Raw genomic sequence first — 26,903 nt, 5'->3', positions numbered from 1 at the left:
CAATACATATTGGGCTGCCTTGGAAAACTCAATATTTTCTATGCCATAGCTTCAGAATAAATAGCATCATACATATATACACATACATACATATATGAATAGAAATCTGATGAATATAGGCATGTATTTCTGTTAAATTTAAATACATATGAGGCTGTATTTTCTTGTGTTACTTCCCTCAGCCCAGAAGCTTTGGCTAGAGATTGTCTTACAAGATGCCTGAAGAACCTTACAAGTACAGAAACTTTGTTTTCTTTCCTATATGAAAGGGTCATTGTGAGACTTCCCACTTTGAACATATCTTAACAGTTTATTCTTCCCTGTCCTTCCCTATTGCTTATGGTTATTGCATTTAAGAAGACATAAGAATATTTGAAAGAATCATATTAAATACAACACTTTGCCACTTGTTTGTTTATGTAATGTGTAGACTAATGTGGTTTCCCTATATATTTTCTAAAGTCAGTCTGGATATATCACAGACAAAATGCTGTATTTCCTAGCTGACAAACTGCTACATTATGTTAACTTTATGGAAAAGTTTTTTTCAGACTGAAGTTATAAATGGAATGAGTCTTGCATAAAGAAAAGAATGTTATGAAATGTAAACTCAAGGAGAAGACTCGGTAGCAAAGACAAAGTTGTGACTGGCATGCGGAAAGAACTTTAACTGCACTAGGAAGTAAGAGACTGAATATACAATGCTTTGGGGGGAAGAAATGTTTCCATCTAAGGCATAAATTGTACATGAAATATAAAACAAACAAGAGATGTGTTCAGAAAGCTCTGCTATGGTTCAGCAAAACCTTAAACAGAAATCTATTTGTTATGAAAACACAATATCAATAAAACTCTTGGATCAGCTTTCAGTTTCACAGGGAAAAAAATCTTTGTCTTTTATAGGTTCCAAGTTTCCCCTGCTGACTTGTGATAGCCTCAAACCAAACTAACCAGCAACATTTACACTTTACATTTTTATTGTTATGCCTCCAGCAGTTGGAAGAAAACAAAACAGCAAGAACACCTAATGTCCTCCTTTAAGAAACACCTTTGAATAATAAACATTTTAACAAAACTCAGTTCCAGCCAAGATTAACAAATTGAATGCAGTATGCTACTGCTTCAATCATCAAAAATACATATCTGGACATATACAAACTTACCATAAGCAATTTTAACACTTTGTGCTTAAATACGATTTAACTTTATTAGTGAAGGTACAATGATGTAACAAAGACTGCAGTAGAGTAAGCTCCTTTGAAATGACTTCATACAATTATTGTATATGAAATGGAGTTAAGTCTTTTTGATTATCATAGCACTTTTACAGAATTTATAAAAATTGCTTCACAGTTCTACAGGATGAATCTAAAAATACTGTAAGGATATTAAGATTTTCTAATGAAATTTGCAGAATTTTTGTTCAAAGAACCTCTTCTACTTAGAAAACAGTGAATAGCAAATAAGAAGGAACATAAAATATACAAAATATTGAAGAAAAAAAAATACAAGGCAATGATACTGGCACTGAACACAGAAAGAAAAGTAATGTGCCATAACTGTATCTAACCTGTGGGAGTCAACACTGCTTCTGCACACAAAGAAAAGGTTTGCATATTCCTCCAATTCCTCCCTGTCCTGATCTGTAGAGAGCAAGTAAAAACAGCTATCCTGCAATCAGAAAATTAGAGTTTGAAGATTCAATCATCTGGGCATGTCCAGGAACTTATTTTTCTTCCAGGTCAGATATCAATCACTTGACTATGCATTCAGCTTATCACACATCTGAGAAAAAAAAAAAAAAAAAGAAAAAAAAAATTTCTGACATAAATTCTGTATTTTCACCCTGCTTTCCTTGCAAGCACATCTGCATTCTATTTGTGATTGCATCCCCATACATTCCTGCATCTTGGACATATCCTTGAAGAGGCTTGCTTGTGTTCAGGTAATAGTTTTTCCACAACAATGTGGAATTCAGTGTGGCCTTCTCCCACTAATACAAAAATTTACCAAATTAGTGATACGAAAAAGTGTTAATTGATGGCAGTAATCACCCAACATGTATCTTCACTTCAGAAAGGAAGTAACATATACTTATATTAACATACTTTCTACTAAACAAATAATGATATTGTGGAAAATCAGGTTCCTCTACTGGAGCAAACTGCATGGATGAAGACAGTGGAGGCAAAAAACCTGCAGTATACCATTTTTGGATTTCTATACATTTTATTGAGAGCAGCTTTGAGGGGAAGGACCTGGGGATGTTGGTTGATGAAAAGCTCAACATGAACTGGCAATGTTTGCTTTCAGCCTAGAAAGCCAGCTGTATCCTGGGATGTATCAAAAGAAACATGGCCAGCAGGACAAGGGATGTGATTCTGCCTCTCTACTTTGCTCTCCTGAGATGCTACCTGGAGTACTGCATTCAGCTCTGGGGCACACAGCACAAGAATAGGACATGGACCTGATAGAGTGAGTTCAGAGCAGGGCCACAAGAATGATCAAAGGGCTGGAGCACTTCTCCTTTAAAGACAGGCTGAGGAAGTTGGGGTTGTTCAGCCTGGAGAAGAGAAGGTTCCAGGGAGACCTCCCTGCAGCATTCCAGGTCCCCCCCTAAAGGGAGCCTATAAGAAAGAAGAAGAGGGACACTTTGTCAGGGAGTGTAGTGATAGGACAAGGAGTAATGGCTTTAATATAAAAGAGGTTGGAAGGCTAAACTATACTAAATATATCTATTTAGATTAGATATATTAGAATAAGTTCTTTACTGTGAAGGTAGTGAGGCCACAGGTTGCACAGAGAAGCTGTGGATGCCCCATCCCTGGAAGAGATCAAGGTCAGATTGGATGGGGCTTTGAGCAACTTCATCTGGTGGAATTTGTCCCCACTCATGTCAGGGGACTTGGAACTGGATGGTCCAACTTTAAGATCCCTTCCAGTCCAAAACATTCTAGGATTCTAAGATTCTAGGATACAGAGGTATGCTGCAGACCATCTACATTGTAAGCATTAGTACAGTCCTGCCACAATGTAAGCATGGATCTACCCTCTTTCTGGAGGTGTTTTTGACTTTCCCCTCATTCCTCTCCACAGGAGAGATCACAACTTTTTTTCTGAATTTAGGTAACTAAATAAATGTCTGCACTCTATTAATAAAAATCTTGCTAGTCAGAAGTAGCTTGTCTTGCTCTTTTTTCTCCTTTTCATCTACAACAACAATTATAAGAAGTTTTGTTTGTTTGTTTGTTTGTTTGTTTTTCCCCTGAATGGGGTAAATTTATTCATAACACTATATAATTTGTTAACTGTCCCTATTGATTCTCCCTTCTTCCATTGTCTTACATTGATTATGTCTGCCTAGCTTGAGAAGGGTTACTTTCTATTACAAGGAAATGAGAACCAAATCATCCACACAGTACACAAAATTTAGTGAATGAAAATTGAATTAACAAGAAACAGTCAAGAGCTTTTAAATGTTGGTCTCTTTTCTAAGACAAATATCCTTTTTTTCCTCTGTACTTTCCCTTTTACCATTCCATACCAATTAACTTGATCAGTTATAAAATTGCTTTACCCTCCAAAGCATACCCATATCTTTTGTACTATGTGTAATGACATTGGTTTGAAAGAAGTTTGGTTTGAAATTAAAAAAGTTTGGCATAATCAAACAAAATACTTCCTGAAAGCAGGAAGGTATGTGTTATAACTACCTTTTGCTGATATGCCTAAAACTACCATATGCCGAGTGCTGCATGAAGGTGAAATGTAAGCCTTCATAAGCAAGGTACTTAATTTCAGGAAAATGAAAATTGTGCTACACACCTCTAAATATAATTTGTTGTTCTTCTACTCATTTACTTATTGCAAATCCCAGTAACATAGACCCATGTAAATTTATGTCAAGATTTATTTTGGGAACATCATGGTCTTAATCATCACATAACACAAAAAATCAGTTTTGCAGAACTGGATAGACAGTTGAGATACCAACTTTTGCTATTAAAAAAAAATAAATAAAAAAAAATAAGAGAACATTTATAAATATACTCATATTTATAACACATACATTGTTACAGAAATAGGTAATTGTCATAACCATTACCTATGTTTTTTTCTCTAATGATTCTCAGGAGTTGTGTTGATAATGTATTTAGCCAGCCACACTACAGAAAAACAAATATGTGCAGAAGAATAACAAGAAATAAAGATACTCAGCAGTGCATCTTCTAAGTTACATCTTCATTCCAAAATATTTCAGGTGATTCCATGCTGTATATTAAATGGAATGGATATGTTATTGTTATCAGTGTGGTCACTATATACCGAGTAATCTAATATCTGTTTTGTTGTTGTTGTTGCTGGATTTTATTGTTATTGTTATTATTTTTTTTTCCTTTATCAAAGTATTTCATGGTTCTCCTCTGACCTGCTAGCTTCTTGCAGAGATTGTAGTATTCATCCAACATTCATCCTTCATCGGTTTGATGAAGGATGTTGAATGTTGAATGTAGAATGTTGTAGAATGTAGACAGTTTAAGATATGAGAAAGGACACATTTGACAGCTTTATTTTCTACCTACATAGAACTTGCTTCAGAACCTCACCCCAAAAAGAGAAATAGAAACTTGCAGAGTAAAACAACAACAACAACATTAAATATTTCAACAGGTATGCCTTTCTGCTCCTAGTAACTGATGGACCTCCCCAGACCTGCTGGCTCTGAAAAACATAGGGAAACCATAGCAGTAAAAAATTACTTCAAATTAAAAGCATGCAGACTGTTTATTTGGTTTGGACAAATGATCATCCTTTACACACATAAATGGTTTAATAATAATAATAACACAAAGAAGAAGTATTTTACATTTAATGCTATTTACTAAATCTGGCAAAAGGATTTAGAAAAGTATCCTGTTTTTGTTCCTTCATTTTAATGAATAAAAGGCACAGCATTTTGTAAACATTATAACGTATTTTTTATTTTGATTTTCTGTAGGTGATTTTCTGTAGGCTTTCTATAGGAAAATAAACTTTTAAAAGCTGAGAACTTATCTTATATTACAAATAAATGTAAATTGAAAAATTCACAGCTGCAAAGAAACACAATATAAACTAGTCAAAATTAAGTTGCAGCATCTTTTTATAACTGTATTGCTACTCTTATTTTGCATGAACTTCTACAATCTTATGTGAAGCTACTTTGTTTCATAAATTAAAAAGTAGTATTTTGCAGTTTCATAAATTTATTATAGTGAGAGAGTAGTGTGATTATTATGTTTTACACAACTAGTATTTTATTTCTATAAGATTGTGGATAATGTGTCGCTTTTTTTTTTTTTTTTTCAATATGGAAATAATCCATTTTTTTTTCCCACAAACTGTAATGTTGCAAACTTAAATCGCAGACCGATGGAGGGTCCTTAAATGCTAAATACAAACCATAACATTCATAGGAATTAGAAATTTTTACATGTGGAATAAGTCATAGTTTGCAACTGTACTTGAAGTGATCTTACTAACTAAGTGGGCAGTAGGATATGGAATGCTTTGTTGTGAGGAATATTCTATTCCCAAATTTACCATGTCTAAAAATCCTATTTATCATTTGATAGTAACATAAAGAGGAAGGTTAAAATTGCTGTCACAGTTTGAGCAACCTGCCATCTTTGTGGGTAGTCTGAAAAGACAGATAAAAGAAATTAACCTATTCTCTGAGGACCTATGCATAGTTGAGAGGCAGGATAAGGGAATGACAGTGGGCAGATGTGATATTTTTCCAGAACCACTTGTTAGTGTAGAAAAGATCAGTGACCTCACTACTTTGACTTCACATCGTTGCCCCATTGCAAGAGGTCATTGACCTTAGATCACCAGCGGAGTTGTTCATTTGAGCAATCAAAATGAGATTGTAATCTAATACCATTTACATTCAGTCTGGATCTCTGCTACCCATCTGCACATGTCTTTCAGTATATATGATCTGTTTTCAGCAGATGACCAGCTCTCCAAGCCTAGAAAGAACCTGTAGGAATAGGAAAAAAATAATAATAATAATAAAAAAATGCAAATAGCAAAATCTGGAAACTTGCTAAGGAAAATGCTGCCTTTAAGGACACTTTATACTCCCTGAAAAATTCTTTAGGTACCAGAGCTGCCTGGGGGAAGCATTTAACAGGTCTTCAAATATGAACTATGCTATTACTACAATTTCAAATAAAATTATATTAAAATAATATTCCAGCTGTAATTTCTATAAAAATAAAATGTATATTATATACTTATTATTTCTGATATAATTCCACACAAACAAAACATTCCTTTTTAAATGGATAATTTTGTTTTCTGTTCTAAATCAAAACAAGCAATACACAATTCTCATTCCACTCCTTGTCCCCTTTTTTCTTTCATTTCTTAGTTCTAAACCATATTTGTTTCAGTAATGGTTGCTCATCTTCAAAAGTGGGAAACTTCTAGTTCCTGAAAAAATTACATTCCTCCCCTGCACAGCACTACTTGCAATTAAAGACCAGGACTCCTGACAGTTAAGTCTCTGCCCTTACAGTCTGCCTCACAGGCTACTGTGGAGATAATACTTGTGGACCAGAGTCTAGTTTAATCCACATAACAACAAACTTGTCATAGAAATGTAAATTAATAGCTGTATGTTGGAATATATACATGTATAGGGGAAATAAAACAAACAAGAATAAACAACCCTGGAGAGAATGACAAAAATTATTTCAAAAATACAAGGAAAATAGCTTTGTAAATGCATGAAAATGGAATGTGTACTCAACTTTTAAGAACTTACATGTCTGACTGATGTTAACACGAGAAACTAACAACGTTTAAGTAGCATTAAGAAAGGATGTTAGCTTCACTGAGGCCTCAACATCGGTAATGCAACTCCCATCCTTCCTCTCACTCCCTCATGCTGCCTTCTCCATCCGATGCTACTGCTAGGAGATTTTCCTTCTCCTGATCCATAGGATTTCTCTCTGAGACCCAAACCCCAGCTCTTCTGGCTGCTCCCCTAGACGGCTGAGTGTGTTAAGGAGCCATGTAACAACACAAGACTTTGTAGCAAGCACTTGAATGTTTTTAAGACTCAGAAGGAAGGTGACTTGTCTTCATGAGAAAACTACATTCAAGTGTTGCTTTTCAGTCCTAAGACCTCATACTTAGTTGGCATATTTTACAAGGATTCTACCTCAAGAAGATTCTATCTCAATGTGGAAGCTATATTTATGCTACATGGTGAGGAATATCTCAACAAGAATGAAAGTGCACTCTTTCCTGTTGAACAGAAAAGTGTGCTGTGTGGCACAAGACAACGTCATCTGACCCAAAGAAATATACTATATATACTTATATTGCATATACTTGATATGCAAATAAATCTTCTTTTCTTTTTTTTTTTTTTTTTTTTTTTTTCTTCTTGAAAATGCAAGTATGTATCATAATCAAATACTTTTGTTGAACTCTGCAAATTAGTTACTTAATGCATTCTGTCAAGGTACAGTTGTTAAATTTGCTTTCTCTGTATTATCTGTAGAGTTGGCAAGTTGCCAGTGAGGTGTTGTTTTTTTGTTTGTTTGTTTGTTTGTTTGAGTGCTGTATGCACATTTTATTAAATTCTTTCAACCCACTTTATTTAATCCTTAAGAATCTTCATAGAATTTTAATATAGATGTACACTGAATACAGTAAGTGCTAAAATTGTTCAGATAGTCATTTGATAGTCTTATTTCTAAAATAAGAATGAGTTCACATATGGTGAATAGTTTTAAGGCTTCAGTGTAAAATCAGAGGAAAAAAATCAAAGTGAAAGAATTTAACAAAATCCACCACAATCACCCTTCATACAGGCAGAGTAATAGAAAGATGCAATGGCTCAGTTATGAAACATGGGGATAAGCACTTACAGAAATAGAGAAACAAGGAAAAAAATGGCATAAAGTAACTATTCTGGCTTTCGTGACAAACTAGAGTAAAACCTTCAATGAACTCAACAATATTTTTTCAGGTGGTTGATATACCATATTGTTATTGATATACCAGAAAAAAAAAAAAAAAAGAAGTACTGAGTTGAAATTCTTTCTATCGATACTTGAAAAACATGCAGGTCACTGAGCTGTGGCCAAATGTGACAGTAAACATATATCTGAGGAAAACACACCACAGATAAAATGGAACCGTGCCGCTGTAAATGAAATTATAGAAGTAGAATTCAAGAAAAGAACATTCTATAAGAACTTCTACTGTCTGGGTCAGCTTCAATGCCTTGCTTTGGCTGTTTTTAAGCACTTTTTCATAATGGCATTATATGTCAATGAATCATTGCCTGTAAGTTCACAGAAATAGTTTTGAACTCTTATGGAGAAGTGTATTAGGAAAAAGGCTGTTAAACCCCACTCAATGCTTTGAAAATTTACCTCCTAGTGTTCTTGAGAATTATTCCTCCCATGTGGAGAGGACTATAAGGAAGGAAAGTAATTAACTGAGGTGAGATATTTCAAAAAAAAAAATAAATTAAAAAAAAAAAAAAGGAGGGGGGAAGTTAAAATGCAAGATGTTTAAATCAGAACATTTATACATGATTTATAAGTGATTTTATAAGTTATATAAGTTCAAAAGCTGTAATCCTTAAGATCCAAATCCTTGTCCCTTGTTACAGGGCATCTGGGTGCATTATCAACAGTCAATAAAAGGGAAAACAGGCTATGTTTTGCAAATAGAAACTTGGGAGTTTTTTACACCCCATGTCATCTTCAAAAATGAGACTTCTATCAGTTTCTGGATAGGTTATTGAAATAAATATTTTTTGGTTTACAGTTATTTTTGATTACTAATTCAAATAGTAGAAGATATGGTACATATCTCTATATCTTCTACACCCCTCATGTCTTTACAAATTTGTTTAGAGCTATTTTTTGTGTATGACTGAGTCTCAAATTTGTAATTTTTTCAACAGTGAAACAGAAGATAACCACTGCTGACCCCAATTACAGTCAAGATTGTACAGACTTATTCATATATGCTGAATGATTTGGTCTGTAATAACAATACATATATTTATAGAATTCTTCTTTTCTATCTTCCTGAAGCTACACACTGACCAAGATAAAGGAGATGGAAATTTAAAATACATATTAACAGGAGATGGGGCTGGCAGTCTGTTCATTATAGATGAAAATACAGGAGATATTCATGCTGCAAAGAAATTGGACAGAGAAGAAAAGTCCCTGTATGTGCTACGTGCCAAGGCTATAGACAGAAAGACTGGAAGACAAGTGGAGCCAGAGTCTGAATTTATCATTAAAATCCATGATATTAATGACAATGAACCAAAATTCACCAAGGACATGTACACCGCCAGCATTCCGGAGATGTCTGGAGTTGGTAGGTAAAAACTTATCATTATGTAAAATCCAAGTAAGTTTGGGTTGATTTGGAACTTTTAAGTAATTTCTTGTTCATTTTTTTTCTTTTTAAATTCACTTAGTACAAGCTTTTGAGAATATTTACTGAATAATATCTATTAGTTGCCAGTAATGTATCATAAATGATTGTTTTCTGCTTTTATTTATTTGTTTAATCTTCATCCACTTTTCAATCCTTTTTCCACACTATAGGCTACTCTTCACTCTTTTAAGCCCACAGGTACCAGCATGAAATGTAACATAAAGTTGTCTTAAAATTTACTATATAGTTTTGCCACAGCTGAGAATGTCACTTCCATAAAATATATCTTCTTTGTATTTACAAAGTATAATTTACCAAACCTTTTCGTACCTTTAGATATAAACTACTTTAAGCATGTAAGTATGCAAATCAATCCATATATCAAAGTGATGCAAAATATCTTCCTACAAATACCAAAGAATTACTTTTTATGTGGTTGTTGTTTTTTTTGTTTGTTATCAACATTATTGTTATTATTTTTTAAGGTACCAAACATCTGAACCTCTTTCCTGAAGAACTGTTTTAAGATTATTATTATTTTTTTCATAATAAATAACAAGCTTAAAGCTATTCACAACTGCTGGATTGAAAAGTAAAAATGTGGAAAGCCATTAGAATTTGGGTGAGAAATATAGCTCCATAGTAAAATAATTCTTTGAGTTTTGTTCCGATAATGTGATGTGATTGATAATATTCACCAGCATGCATTCACTAGAAGTAATCACGATCATCTAAGTGCTTTACTTGTTTACAGTACAGTTTCTCTGATGAGATGAGTAAACATAAAATACATTGAGCTATGGTGAAAAAATGAGAGAGAAATTCTCAAGTTATTTACTTATAATGAATTAGTGCAATGGCTTCCAATATCAGCCCTGGATGATGACATGTCTGAGAGAGACAAGAAAGAGGGACAAGAAAATAACACTCAAGGTTTGTGACCAATATACATGCAAAATACTTTAAATAAGCTAATAGTTACTGCTGAGACTAGTAGAAGCATAATGGAACCTTACTGTATATTTTTTAATCATGAAAACGGAATTCCTACAATACTATGTATGACGTGAAAAGTCAAAGAATGGTTCTTTTAAAGATACATGGAAATGGAGAAATCTTTTCAATTCAGAATTTACTTTCCTGATAATCTATGAAGGAAAAATATTGTCATTGTACTGGTCATATTTAGTTTTATTTATATATATATACTTTGTTGTTGTTGTTGTTGTTTGTTTGTTTTTTGTAAGAAAGGAACTATGTTGGAATAGATAAGGTAAAAAGCATGATGTTCATATTTAACCTTATTGCTTAGTCCAGTCTCCTTAGAATCAGTGGAGAAGCATGAATAAAAGAGAATAGAATGCTAAAAATAGAATGCAAAGCCTAATGCCTTGGCATTGTCTGTGAAATTTTAAGTCTATGAAATGTCCATAAATGATAATGAAAATGAGTGCAAATAACATTATGTACTCCAGTAAAGAAGAGTTTTACTGGGAAGATAACATCAAAGATAAAGGATTTATACAGTCAAAAAAAAAAAAAAAAAAAAAAGGCCTCCCAATGTGGAGGCAAAAAAACAGACATGAATTACTTTTTGCTATGCTGCTATGCTTTGTATACATTTGCATTACTGACTATAAAAATTACACTAGAATGTAATTTTTTAGCATTTGAATAGGTATGAGTGAAAGCAGGTTTTTAATTTCTCAAAGTAGCAGAGAAGAAGCCAAGTTCCGATCAGTCCATTTAAGGAGCAAAAATTCTGTATTTCTCCAGTCAATCATAAGTATGTTAATTAAATAGTCTGGATGTACATATAAGTAAATAAAAAATACAACAAGGTATTCCTCCTTGTAATCCCTTTGCCCCATTCCTCCAGATGAGGAAGCAGATGCCATGACTGTAGAAAAATGACTTGGGAGTAAAAAGGTGAAATTCATCCCCTAAATGTAATACAATTTACAAATTGTATATAAGTGGTGCTCAAGTAAACCTTCCCATGAAGTACAAAACAGAACACATAAAATACAGAATATGTAGTGTATTTCTTGAAATACCTACATAAAAGAAAGGTAGATTAGTGTAGGTCAGCAAATTAGAACTAAGTGGTATATAGAACAGAAGGAAAAGAAGGAAAAAGAGAAAGAGGCAAAAATTAGATTCAAAACTGATATAGTGGAGCAGTGGCTACATAAATGGCTCCTGGGTCAAAGTTTCCACAGACTGTAGGATATTTCTTAAGAAATTCGACAACACATTATGGAAATGATATTTAAGCAATTACAATTAATTTTATATATATTAACAACTTTTTTTTTTTTTTTTTTTTTTTTTTTGTCTAGATATGCAACCCAAATTATTTTTTCTGTAGTGTTGCAGAACATCACAAATTTACAAAATTGTCAATCGTCAGTTATGCAGGAAGGTTCTTTAGACTTCATCACTTAATCTTTTCAGTGTTTTTTTTTGGCATATGCAGCTGTTAGTAGATTAGATGGATGTCAGATAGCTGAGTTTGGTAAGGAAGTATGTACTGGACTGTAGAACTTGATGTTGGAGGGCTGTGAAAAATAAATCCTGAAGGAAGAAAAAGCTATCCTGAGAAATTATTGAGAGATCAATAGGGTTATTGCTGTTGTGAAGGTAAGTATGACTGAAAGGAAAAGGACAGAAAATATTGTGAAAATGGAAAGGAAAAAAAAAAAAAAAAAAAAAAAGAAAAAAAAAAGAGGGAGAGAGAGAGACTGGGCTGGCAAAAATACAGTCCAGAACTGAAGAGTTTAGAAAAAGAATAAACTACATCTTGATTCTATAAGTCCCTCTATAACAAATGGAAGGGAATAAGAATTGCAAAATAAAAGAAAGAACCCCTAGCACAGAGCAATCATCTTTACTAAGTCTATATAGAATAAAAAAAGTTAGTGTAGTACTACATTACATGCTACAAATACTTAGGATGATGAAAGTTATTCGTCATAACTATGTATACACAGATCCTTGCATGCTTAACCAAATAACTTTTTTGACTGGAAAGAACCATAAAAGTACACTATAATGATTTTAAATGCGTTTAACAAATACATTCACAATGATCAAGTCAAAACTTTCTGGAAAAATAAGTTTCTTCCTATTGTTGACTTCTTTCTTCCAATTCCAATTTAGCGGCTTAAATCTAAAGATATTTATTTTATATTTATTATCTTTTTAAGTGAAGTTAACAAATATTACTGAGGATATTTATGAAAGCCAATGTAAATGTCATTATGATTGAGAAATTTAAATGAAATCATCACTAACAGTGTTTCCAGCTTCTTGTGTATCTGTTATTCAAATGCTATGTCATACTACATATTTCTTGCTGTGTTAGTGACTGTTTCTTCGAATAACTAGATCTAGAGCACACAAGAGAAAAAGATAAGTCAGCACTTCTGACAAAATGTGTGATTTTCAGTACCAATAAGCAAAACTCACTCATGTTTATCTCATTTGATAGTAAGAAGAGTGAAAGTGTAACATGGATTTTCATCATGGCCTATCCAAGCCCAGAAGGGAACATGAATTCTTATTTGTGCATTAGTTTGTGTTAATACTATGCTGCAGCATCTACACTGCAGCTGTCAAGCTGTACATGTATGTAAATTAGTCTGGCTATATCTATATGCGATCCAATCATATCCCCAGCAGCATTATGGTTATACCTAAAATGCTGTGTAGCAAACTTAATTACAGAAGCAATCAAAAATAGTGAAGTGAGCTGAATGCAATGGCTTTTATGGAAATGATCACACTAAATGTTCACAGTGATATTAACTTAAAAAATTAAATGAGAAAGTTTAGTAGATTCTAAAACTCAATAACATGGTATTTCTCATTAAAATGGTTATTATGCTGAAGAACTGCTAAATAGTAACTGCTGTACCTATATTTGTAAAGAGTTCTAGAGTTGACTGGAAGAATTACAGAGTGCTGAGATTTGTGTCAGATGAGGCAAACTGGTTTAATGAAAAAACAGTCCCAAAAATTAGGATTAATATTTTAGAACAATAAAAGTTAATAAAAACAAAATAAGATAAGTAAGGGATCACAAGATGTTCAGCATTTTAAATTAATGGAATACCAAAACTGTGTGATGAAATCTTGGTCACAAGGAAGGGCGGGTGGATTTGAATCATGACCTATTCTGATCTACCTGTATTTAAGAAATACCATAGGAGAAAGCTTCTGAAAAGCTAAATACATGTTCTGTGTTGTGAGAATAATCTCACATTTAATTCCCTTATTATGCAAAAGGAAAAGTACTCTAATCATGCTTAAAATATACTGATTTTAATTTTGAGGCTTTCTTCAGGGGCAATATACATGTATACAGGGTCAAATATTTGTTACAACAGTGCAAGCTTTGATCCAAGTATTTGTCAAAGTGAAGTGAGATTATTTAAAAAAACAACCATCCAAGAACTAACAAAAGAGAAACAAACAAACAAACAAATAAAACAAAAACCCCACACCTCACGGTGAAAAGCACTTTTCTCAGGATATAAAGAAGTTCTTAAGAAATTTTAAAGAGGTAAGATAGCAATGTGATGGAGTTCTATTTCTTTTGGCTCCTGGGTCAATATTATTACACCCTCCTGTACATGCCTTGCTAATTTTAATAGGTAAGGCTTACAATTTTTTTCTTATTAAACATCCTTAACGTGCCTGATAAGTATTTCATAACACATTTTTAATCTCTAAATTGATCCTATTAAGACAAGGGATAATACCTAATTTAGTTTATTATTCACTTCTTCATACTTAACTCCACTGCTGTTTTCTAAGTATTATTAATCTAAGAAAAGGTACCTCATCATTCAGAATTTCTACAGGAGAAGATTTTTATAATGTATAGGTAGAGAAGTACTCTTTATCAGGGAGTGTACTGATAGGGTAAGGAATAATGGTTTTGAACTAAAAGAGAGTAGGTTTAGATTAGATATTAGGAAGAAATTCTTCACAATGAGAGTGGTGAGGCACTGGAACAAGTTGCATATATATATATATATTCATATATATATATATATATGAATGTATATATATGAATATATATATGAATGTATATATATGAATATGTATATATACATCATATATATGGAATATATATATATTCATATATAGGAAATATAAATATGAAATATAGATATGGCCTTTTTAGACTCAGGCTTACAGGATTACCACATACATATACATTACAGATACCATGTATTTAACAGCAATACTAAATAAAAGATACATGTATAATATATACATGCAAAGAGAAAGAAAGCAAGATAAAATTGAAGTAAAACACACATGCATTCCTACTTCCATTTTTATTACAGCGCTATGTATACTACAACATCAATTACACAATGATGTGTTAGAAGTTTGCTGTTCACTATTGTTGTTCACTAATAGTTGTTCACTATTTCTGTGGTATATCTTGAGAATATTACATACCAGAACTACTAATGGGTTTCAAAAGGACTACAATCTGATATTTACTTTAGTTACATCATTTTTTCAGTATTATGTAATCATAAACATGCATTTCTAAAGAAAAGTTTGTCATTTCATATTGGAAGCTCTTACAGGAACAAGCAGACTTTATGGTATATCAAAAAAACAAAACAAAACAAAACAACAATTGAATGAAGTACATATTAATCTTCAGATGTATATAGATAACTAAATAGAGCCAGTTCTCATCTTTCATTTTTCAGCAGGATATAATTATATTTTCTCATCTGCATATTTTCCCTGGTTTTAGATGCATATAAACATATTTATGAATGACTGTCTTGACTTTGTCACAAGCCTACTGGTACTATTTTGCTAATCTGCAAGATTTCAGAATGGTAATTTTTAACATACACTCCATTTAAAAACAAATCATTGTGTTAGCTTCAGAAACAAGATATATTTCCAATAAATGTTTTATCCACAAGTCCACATTTTACATTTACAAAATATGGCATTAGAATTCCTTTACACAAACTAAGCACAATGGTAGAAATCTTGTAGCTAGAATACCTTCTATATGTCTGTTTGCATTTAACACTAAAACTAATGAATTTCAAAACCTCTGTAATCATCAGAATCTATCTAGGGTTCTCTTCAAAGGCACTATTTTTATCCATTTAAAATTTATCTTCTTTATTATTTCTCATAAATGTCTTTATAAGAAAACAATTATCCCTTTCAACAAAATAAATATGAAAATATGAAATAAGAGTTTCTTACAATAAACTATCAGGATGAAAAGCACAGTATATTATGTACATATGCATAAACATACGGAGGTAAGAAGGCACTGAAATAAATAATTTATGTCTACACAATTCAGGAAATTCCTCATAAGTTATCAGAAATGTCATAGTTCCTTTAAAGTCTATACAGAAAAGTTACACTTGAAAGAACTGAGAAGCAGAACTGAGAAGCACTGCACATTCAGAAAAATTAGGAACAAAAATCAGCGTAAATAAAATTCAAATTACGGCCCCTGAAGAATTCTAATATTTTACAGTCTTAAGATGTACATTTTCGTATTACAGATAGATCTTGAGCTACAGCCAAAAGGAGCAGTTCTTTTACTCTCTCTCTGCTCCTAGTTGTGTTGCCTTATGCCTTACCTGTCAAAAAAAAAAAAAAAATAAAAGGAAAAAAAAAAAAAGGAAAAAAAAAAAGTAAAGAGCTAAATTATCAGAAAAAAATAATAATAAAGGATTATTCAATTTCAGTACTAGTTTTGTTTGTTTTGTTCCCTGGATCAGATTACATGAGGTCAGAACTGGTGCTCAGAAAGTGACAGGAGCATGCAAGAAAAGTACAGCTGTAAAAGGCAGGAGAGTTTCATAGCTAGCTGTGGATAAAAAATTGCTTTATCTATTCATTTTTCTTCGGTTACAAAATCCTTAAATCTTCCATACAGGCTTTTATTTATTTATTTATTTATTTATTTATTTATTTATTTTTATTTTGCTCCTTATGATACCACATGTCTGAGCAAATTCAATTGGAAAACCAGAGCCTTCTATTAACTCCATGTGAGTAATCACTCACTCGTGGTGTTAGAAGAAGTGGAGCTTTTGTAGAACTGCTTTCAGCAAAGAAAGGTACCGAGTGGTTGCTGTAAACACAGTAAGGTGTAAATACTTTTCATAGTTCTGTCCTGTGGGAACTGAGCTACTGCCAAACTCATTGACAATTTTGTGACCTCCTCTGTGCTCCCATAAATGTGCAGCTGCTAACCCTTCATGGTCTACGCTTTTTCTCACAGGAAGAGATAATATGACAGCAGTTGAGATACAGCAATTAGCTGGATAGATGGATTTTAAAGGCTTTAGGCTTTATGAACTGTCTGGCCTAAACTTAGAAGATGTAGTTTTGAAGTGAGCACAAACTTTAATTTCTGTATGTCTCAGTTTCCCACCAATCAGAGGAAGATTTTATGTTCATCTACTTGCTGTGATTTTTCCTTGCTAGGCAGCTGAACTCCACCACAATTACTCTCTCACTCCCTCTCCTCTGAAGAAGAGGGGAAGAAGAAAAGGAAAGAAACAATACATGGGTTGAGATAAGGATAATTTAATTAAAGGAAAAATAATTATTAAGGGAAAATTATTATTAATTAAATAATTTAACTAAAGGGAAAATGGAAAGGGGAAAAGGGTTAAAAAAAAAGGAAGGAAGGAAGGAAGGAAGGAAGGAAGGAAGGAAGGAAGGAAGGAAGGAAGGAAGGAAGGAAGGAAGGAAGGAAGGAAGGAAGGAAGGAAGGAAGGAAGGAAGGAAGGAAGGAAAACAAGCAAAGAATGTGTGGAAGTACAGAGGAAACAAATTGCTCTCTACTTCCTATACTTCCCACCACCGAGTGATGCTTGACCACATCCTTGAAGCAGAGCCTCAACACATGTAGCTGTTGTTCGGGAAGACAGATATTTTCATGAAAGCCCTCCCCTCTTCTTTGTTTTTCCACCTTTTATGGCTGAGTGTGGCATCATATGGTATGGAATACCCCTTTGATTGGTTTAGGTCAGCTGTCCTGGTGATGTCCCTTCCTCGCCTCTTGCCTCAGCCTGCTGGCTCTGGGATTGGGGTAGATGGAGTCCTGATGCAGTGCCAGTATTGCTCAGCAGTAGACACAACGCTGGTGTCTACTTCTGGCTACAAGTTCTAGCACAGCACTGTATGGGCTGCTGCAGGGAAAGTTAACTCCATCCCAGCCAGACCCAATACACTATGTTGCAGCACCCTTGGAGCACCCTTCTTGTGAAGGAATTTTCATGCCTGGGATAGGTTAAATGTTGCTCCCCTTTACTTCTCTCCAAAAGGATTCAGTGCAATATTGTTCAACAGGCTACCTTATTGAAAGCATTGTATTATTTCCCATTCTCTTTGTACCTAAATAATAATTTTAAAAAAAGGTCTGGACCTCTCTAGATTAGAACTTGAAATTAGCACTAAAAGAACTCATCATTCTTAAACTAAAAGTTATTTGATGTTTCCTTTTTACTTCATTTTATTTCAGTAGTTTTTCAGCTATAACACTTTAATCTCTGAAGAAAAGCATAATTGTTCTGAATTCTTTACATCAGCACTTTTGCTCACACTGCAGCGCGGTACAATGGTATATGTTCTGCATTGCTAGAGATGCTGTCCTTCAGACAGGATGTTAAACCAAGGCCCTTTCATCTTTCATGGCTTCACATCTAAAAAATAGAAATCTCAATGATATTCTGAAAATATTAAAGAACAACAATGTTTCTTCAGACAGTTTACATACCTTTTGATACAATCATGCACCCTTTATGCAATCCTTTGATAAAAATATGGATTACTATTCACAACCATGCACAACCTGTTTACAGAGTGACAGTAAATACTGGGTTCCTATGCATAAAGTCAGCTTTCATGCACCTAATCTGCTCCCATACAGGCTGTTGCAAGTACAGATAATTTTGCTTCTTTCAAGACAAGCTTCAGTATAACAGGTGCAGTGAGCCCTTTCTCACATTTATATATCTATATTGGAACCTGCAGCAACTGAACTGCTGGTGCTAAGGACAGGAATTGCTGAGACTAATTGACATTATTAATATCAGGAACACCTGTGCCTCTATCAGAAGGAATATGTCAAATAGAGACATAGGTGTGCTATATCCTTTATTGAAAAGAAAACATGGCAAACATTATAAACTTATTATATATATATACATATAAGCAATTATATATATATATATATAAACAATTTAATAGTATGGAGGAGGTAATATGTTGTATAACTGTAGGTTTTTTCCTGTTTAAAGTGAAAACATGAAAGTCTCCATTTATATCACACCAATGCACATGGTTCTTTCTTATTTCCTAATACCGTATAATGAAGCTACTTATGAAATCTTAGGTGTCTGAAAAAAAAAAAAAAAAATCTTCATTTAAATTTTTGAGAGTGGAGTTTCTCAGGTGTTAGATCTATAGTAGGCTGGACACAAATCTAAGTCATTAATTGAAGATGACTAGATCTAAGTTAAATCTACCTGAGAATTAGTTATATGTAGCAATAAAACGAATTTACAAAATGGATTTAGAAGTAGCTAATTATTTTTTGTCCTGTTAAAGCATAAGAGCATATGTCTAGGATGCTTGCTTAATCTAATCTCCTGAAGCTTTATGTCCTTTTTAAAAGCAAAGGAAGCTTTTTGGATGCTTAAATATACATTTTTAGTTGCTAATGTTATGTAGCTGAGTGTAAAATGTTTATTTTGAAAGTAAAACACAATGACAGGTGGCTTTTTTTCCCCACCAGATTTCTCTATAACTATTAAGTGTTTCCAGAAAGTATAAATAAGATGCAAAGGATTGTATTTGGTTCTAAGATAAATTACAACAATAGTTTGTATTATAATATTAATCCAAGTAACAAAGCATCGCACAATCCTCCATATACATAAATATGTTTTAACATGATTTTCAGTCTTCCAAAGATGTAACAGTCTTATCAAACAGATTGGTCCATTACAAAGCAAAGGTCCAGATTCCCTTTATTTATCTTGTGTACCTCATTTCATAATATATCCCTCTCTACCTCTGACCCTCAATTTTAGAAGAGCAACTAGGAATTGAAGATTTTATCTAATATGAATCAGAATTATTAGGACTAGTTTTACTACAAATGGTTTTGCTACAGCATTACACTAGCCTGACTGTAGTAATCTCAAGAATGAAATAAAACTCCTCAAGAAGTCCACTGTTCTCCTTAAAAGAGACAGAAAATGGTTTCCTACAGAGATGTAAGGACTCAGAATATCTGCCCATGGTAGTTAAAATATTGTTAAATCAGTACTTTCTCACTTAAAACCTGCCCATGTATATATATATATACACACATATAATGTATGTGCTTATATTAATTGCAGAAATAAAATATGATATTTTTTTTCAATTAAATTGTGAAAATAGGCATGAAAGTTGATGAAAAGAAGGTTCTAGTGACACAAGATAAATCATAAAAATGGCAGATACTATGTGAGTGATTTTCTTCATTTAATTAATGATTCAGCATGAATGCTATGTCATCATTTTCCCTTCTTGTCAATCACGTAGTTATTTTGGAAATCTCCTGTCAATCTTCACAGAGTTAAGACATTGAAAGTAAGAAAAAGATTATCCTGGACAATCTTACCTGAAAATTACTCTGTATTATTCCCACCGATGCTTATCATTTATTGAGTACATGGAACAAGATAGCTTACAGCATTTCTCATTCAATTACTATATTTTTCTTAATATCTAGAAAAACACATCTACAAGTTTTCACAATGACAGCAATCCTGCTGCTCAAACTTAATTATCTGCTATCTTACCAGATGCCTCAAAAGACTTTCCAGAATTGCTTTTTTTTTTTTCCACAATCTCATATATATTTGACACTGTGAAATTGAGAATGAGCATTAGTAAGCTCTCTGAAAGTATCAATTTTACTTGTTATGAAAGTTGTGTTTTCATATTTAAAATAGGTATTGCTCACAACTAATTGTTATTTTTTATTATTATTTTTTAAACACAACAGATCTAACGTGCTGTCCACAGAAGTATGTATAGATGTGTGTGAATATCCTGTATGTAACAGAATGTTTCCTATCAGATTCCTGTCAGCAAGCCAACTCAGTAGCAGTAACAGTGACTTCATTCTACCCCAAGGCAAATGTTAAATGATAAATGATTAATAAATTGGTAAGACCATGTACACAGTATATTGGAGGTGTGAAATAAATAAATAAATAAAAAAGGCTTATTTTATCATAAATTCAAATAAATGACAATTGTGTAAAAAAAAAAAAAAAAAAACACATCTAAATATTAACCACCTCTTTAGTGCAGTAAGGTAGTAAGAGAGAGGTCCGGTAAAAAAGTCTTATATTTCATGGTCCAGAAAACTAATTCATGAATTACTGAGTTCATGAATACAATTTTAAAAGATACAATGTGTCTGGAACACGTGTAACTGAGGAAGATAAATCATCTATTTAAGAGCATATATCCAGATAATTTTCACTGAGACCTAAACACTCTGGAATCTAAAAGTTTGGAAATGAGCTCAGGCTCAGGCCCAGCTCAGGCTATGAATCTTTCCAAAACGACTAGTTCAGAATCAGTACCTTTAATCTTTTTCAACAAGATTTTTTCAAATCAATGAGGTTTTAAACCACCCACTGTGATCATATCCCTGCAATCAATGACCAATGTACAATTATGATCAATTGACAACTCAGCGGTCTTTAGCTGAACACTTGTGCATGTCAGTCACTTGGCAGACAACTGAGCTCTTTTGAAGATAAAAAATATATAGACATAATAACAACAATCTTGAAAATTAAAATCTCTTAAAGTTAAAACCTTACTTAAAATTCAAGTTTTTTTTTTTTTTTTCTTGATACACACATACACAAATATGTACATGCTTACACACATTTACTTACATATACACATGTAGGTTCTAGAATTGTTTTCCATTTTTTTTGTCTAAAAATAGTACTCTGATATGTAGTTTAAAAAATATATATATACATATATGTACACATATCTTTGGGTAGACCTGTGCAGTGTCAAGAGTTGGACTTGATGATCCTTAAGGGTCCCTTCCAACTCAGGATATTCTATGATTCTATGATTCTATGATTCTACACATGTATGTACACATATACGTATATGTGTACATATACGTATATGTGTACATACATGTGTACATATATGTGTACATGTACATATGTACATATGTACATATATGTGTACACATACATGTGTACATACACATATACATATACATATATGTGTGTGTATATATATATATATCATGACTAAAATAACCTTGAAATTAATTTTATTGTCTCTGCTTTAGCTTCTATTTCATTTTCAAATTATTCTTTTTTATGATTTCCACAGACAACATTCACAGTATCTAAAAAACATATGAAGCACATATTAAACTGATGTAAATTTGTGTTTCTTAATAACTTCTTCATTTACTACATTTTCAAAGGAAATTGTTATTTTGTTATTTTCCACATTTATAATTGTTATTTTCCACATTCTCATGGTCATAAGAGAGATTAACACTTCATTTCTGATCACACTTGTCTGTGCAGCTGGCAAAAGCTAGAAACTCTGTTAGGATTGCAATTTATATGTACTTCTATCACAGAAGAATTTTGATATTGCACATGAGAGTCTAGCCCCCTACTTAGAAATCCAAAGTGAGATACAAAAAGATCTAGAGATACAAAAGCCAAGCTCAATATAAAAGAACAAAAGAAACATAGGTACAGGAAGCTTAATTGTTCCTTCCCAAAACATCACAAACCTCTTTGTACTACAGGTTAAAATACAGAACTGTACAGGAATGTATAACAGAAACTCAAAATTTTGTCCAAAAAATGCCAATTATTGAAACATTTTTCTTTTAAATTCATTTTTTTGACTTTCTTCCAATTACTTCTGAGTCAGAAGCCTTCCAATTACTTCATTATTTTGTAAATTAAAAAATATGAATATACCTGAAAACTTTCTTGGAGCTTCTGTGTAGAAATCGGGATTTTTAATCAATAAATAACACATTTTAGCCTTTAGGAGCTACTACTTCTCCTAGCAGGATCAAGGGGAAGCAAACTTTTCCTGAGTTTATTATAAGAACAGCTGAAAAAGTAAATAAAATTAAGGTTGGGAGAAAAGGGCCAAGATCTCCAGTTCTTAACCCTAAAGAGGAACCAGACCTTCAAGAAATTTTTAAGTGGTAGAGTTCCTGTGCCTGAATTACCATGACTAGAAGATGTTAGTCAGTAAAGCTGGCCTATTTCCACACACTCTGTAAGAGAATTCTGCGCAGACAGAAAGTAACTAAGACATATTATAGCATTACTTGTTGCACTTTAAATATATTTCTTTTATTAGCAGTTAATTCTAGTTTTATACCTTACCATATTCATAGCAGCTCCGAACACAGGAGTATGCAACTGGTGAGTTTCATCACTATTTTGAATAGAAATTTTAACAATAGGATTTTGTTGCTGTTGCTTTGGTTATTTTTTATTGTTGTTTTTATTATTTAAACATAGACTGCATATACTTGTTCTGCCTAAAAGAAAAGTGTTTTCTAATTGTAAGTATGTAGAGCATGTTGAACAAAATGGAAAAGACTTCTAAGCTGCAGTTCATTTATTATGGATGACAGATCACTTTATACTATACCTCATTAGTCTAAGAAATACAATGTAAAAGGTAGTCAACATTAACACTTGAAAGAATCTGCCATTTGATGGCACCAGTATTCTTGTTTCAGAAGTGACTATGGTAACAGGTAAAAAAGTAGATACCTCAAAGAGTAAACAGACACAGTCTTGTTCACCCACAAATACTACAAATTACTTCTCATTCTTTTTACTATTTTCCATTTCTTATTGTGTCCATAATGCTTTTCAAATTCTCATGCAGGGCATCTGATGTATTTCACAGTCACAATTACTACCAAAGGGAAACTAAAGTTACTGTACCAAGGTATTGAACAGCAGGAGGGCAAGGGCTAGAGGCTTTGTTCAGCTTTAGACATTCTTTTCCAGTTTAATACCAGATATTATTTTGCAATGGTGTATGTATTGTATTCACTGTCAAAAGCATCTACCCCACATAGCATTTCAAATAGATTAGACAGAGTAGTTTAGTAACATTACTTCTTCCTATGAGGTGAGGCAGTCATTAACATGTACTTCTTTTTAATGCAAGTCCTGATAACACAATCTAAAATGTGAATTCATTTTATCATAAAAAATGAAAGATAGAACAAAACCCTGAAACATCAGAAGAGAATACACACAAGAAATGATGAGAATTATTTCCCTGTTATGTTTATATAACGTAAGGGACTGTTTCCATAGGGAAGCTTCATAAAAATAGAATCTCATATTTCTGGAATGCATGGTAAGGCCCATGAGTTTTTACTGTAATGGAGTAAAATGGAAAGGAGAAGAGTTATGAGAAATAAAGCTACACTCCTCAGCATAGCCTGCTCTTTTTTGTATCTCTCATAAATTACTTTTAGTCTTGCTAGCAGGGATTACAGTGCCCATTTGTGTTCACCACAGTGGTGCAAATTTTATAATTTCTGAATGGGAGATCAAGCTAAAACAAACATACAGTACCCAGCTATAGGAGCTAGCACATCAGCTGACTTCTAAATCAACCATTATGAGAGACTGTACAGAAAAATATGAGACCGCATATTTTCAAGTGTAATGAAATTTCACCTTACATATACTGTTGATTACATATACTTACATATATTGATGATTAAAAATCATCAACTGGGTAAAATGAAATCTATGTAATACTGTATCTCCTCTTTCATGCCACCCTTCTACCTGCTCTTTATTTCTGTTCTTTATTTCTGCTCAATATATACAGGTGAACAACATTTTAAGTTATTTCTTATTTTTTCCCATGCAATGTTACTGTTCCTTTGAGACCTGTTCCACAGGTACCTTCTTTGTTCTAAGCTGGTTTTTGTTGTTGTTTGTTTTTTTCAGTCACATCTATTTATTACTCTTCTAAATTGAGACCATTTATCTATTTATTTGTTGACACTTGCTCCTGTTCTGTTTATACTCCTCTTTTTCTCTTGGCCTTACAAACCTTTTATTCTACCAATCTTTTGGCAGAAAGATTGGTAAAATCTAGAAAAAGCAGTCTAGAAAACCTAGAAAAAGCAGTCTAGAAAAATCTCTCCTAAATTGGGGTCATGTACAAAAAAGCAAAGTCCACCTTGCGGTTCATTACTTCTTCCACTGTCTAGATAGGAACTGTCTTCCAGCCAAACATTAGCTTTAGGTCTCGATGTTTAGCCCTTGACTTTTTATAGAAAGTAGTCTGACGTGATGTACTCCAACTGGAGAGCTAAGGAGATCCTGTTGGTGAATTTTATAGGTTCCTAGAATTTGTAGGCCTAGATGACTACTTGCATTTCATAATTTCTCCAGTTCCTTGCCAATGCACAGACTCAATCTATTCAGAGAGAATAACCTGCTCTCAAATTAAAAGTGGTTTAATATGTTTCAGTATTTCTGTAGCTCACTTAATAGTTCACTCATGTCTTCAGCAGTATGTCGAGATAAAAAGAATCCCTGGATCCACGCTGTCTAAGTAAGCTGTCCATCCGCTTATTTTCTTGAAGATTTTAACAGAACAAAATTTCTAGTTTTGCCTCCAGAGGTTTCCCAGACTTCTCCCATATCTTTTCAGCTTGTGAAAATAATCCTCTTCTAAAGTCTTCTCTCCATGAATAAACTTGATGAACAGCAGATTGTCATTGTGCTTGAAAACAGGAAGCAAGCACAAGAGCTTCTCCTTTAGGGAGACAAAGTCCTTCCTTCCTCTCTACTTACTCCAGCTGGTCTTCTATTTCTGTAAATGAAGCAGCCTTTCTGATTTGAGTTGAGCTTTCTTTTAAACAGAGCTGGGGGGGGGGAAATAAAAAAAAAAAAAAACATATTCACTGTAAAAAGTCAAAACTTTTTAGTAATTGTCATTTTGATAAAAGTTGACTTGACAAAAAATAGAAAGGAAATTGTCTGATAATGTCAAAAACATTCTGTTTCAAATTTTCCTTTTTTTTTTTTTTTTTTCATGTTAAATGGCTTTTTGAAAACTTTATATTAGAAGACCGAAGTCTAAAACAAACATATTTTTTTCCTCAAAATTGAAAGCTGGGACATGCATGAGATATACTGAAAAATAAGACTTTATATGAAAAAATAGCAAAATGTGTACCCATCTCATTTTCTAGAAGACTTCTTTTGCACTAAGGAAATACTCTGCAGGATATTTACATCTGCTATGCAAAACACTCTGGTGTCATGTTAGGAGACCTGCTTAGACTCTCTTGAAAGAGTCCAAGGACTCTTTCAAGGGCTGAAGAACACATAGAACCAACACATTTTAAGTGCAATTCAGAAAATCATTTTAATTTCAAATGTTTTTTTCAACATTATGTCCCACTCCTCATGAGTTCTGGAAATCTATGTTAGTGGAACTCTATTCTGACACTGAATCACACAGTCCTAGATAAGGAGTGATGCTCTCTCTAATTCAGATTTCCTTTTTGGACTCTGTATTCTTACATGCACATACAAAAAAAAAAACACGCACACAAGAACACACTCACAAAATGACACTACTCACACAGATTTAATCTAGATTTGTCTTCTCTCTTACCCTCAAAATTACCTTTCTGCCTTTTTCCACCCTCACATTAGGATTCCATCCTTCACAAAGCGCTTAAGCCTCTAGACTCAAAAACATCCATCTAAGCAAAGAATAAAAGAAACAACAACAACAAACCTATACTGATACTAGATTGCTCGTAAAGCTTGGAAAATTCAAGACTTTCAACACATTGTTATTCTTTGTTCATTGCATACAAATATACAGAGAATCTTTGAGATACAAGAACAGCAAAATTATATAGAAGCTGTGTGGGGAAAAAATAATATTGAGAATTCATCTAAACAAAACCAAACAAAAAGAAAAAATAAATAAAATAAGACATGCCTTTTGAGAACTCTCAGAGTTATCTCCCACCCTGAGAAAGTATAGGCATACTGGGTAGGACTGGATTGAATTTCACTTTTTTTTGTAGACAAGTGTTTGTATTATTCCTTAGACTGCTGTTCTGGTCATTCTCACATTTTCTCCAGCATCTTTCACTCTAGTTTGCTAGTGTGGTCGGTCTGACATTGGCTGTCTGCCAAAACCCTACCCAGCTACTCTTTCACTCTTCTTCAACGGGATAGGGGAAAAGTAAAATGGAAAATTTGGGGGTCAAAATGAAGAAATCATTTACCAATTATGATCATTAGCAAAACAGACTCTACTTG

General features: G+C 33.0%; 1 protein-coding gene across 1 annotated transcript in view; it reads left to right on the top strand.

The window, feature by feature from the left end:
* The window catches only part of CDH9 (cadherin 9), a gene marked incomplete at both ends in the record, with an annotated part of 77,900 nt that overhangs the window by 16,243 nt on the left and 34,754 nt on the right, over positions 1–26,903 (top strand). The window contains one exon of the mRNA XM_082754425.1: positions 9,111–9,405. Coding sequence (XP_082610551.1) covers positions 9,111–9,405 — 295 coding nt within the window. The remainder of the gene's footprint in view (positions 1–9,110; positions 9,406–26,903) is intronic.

Source organism: Aythya marila, assembly GCF_965140915.1.
Source record: "Aythya marila genome assembly, chromosome: 2".
In the NCBI taxonomy this organism is placed as follows: domain Eukaryota; kingdom Metazoa; phylum Chordata; class Aves; order Anseriformes; family Anatidae; genus Aythya; species Aythya marila.
This window is presented reverse-complemented; position numbering and strand designations above follow the sequence as displayed.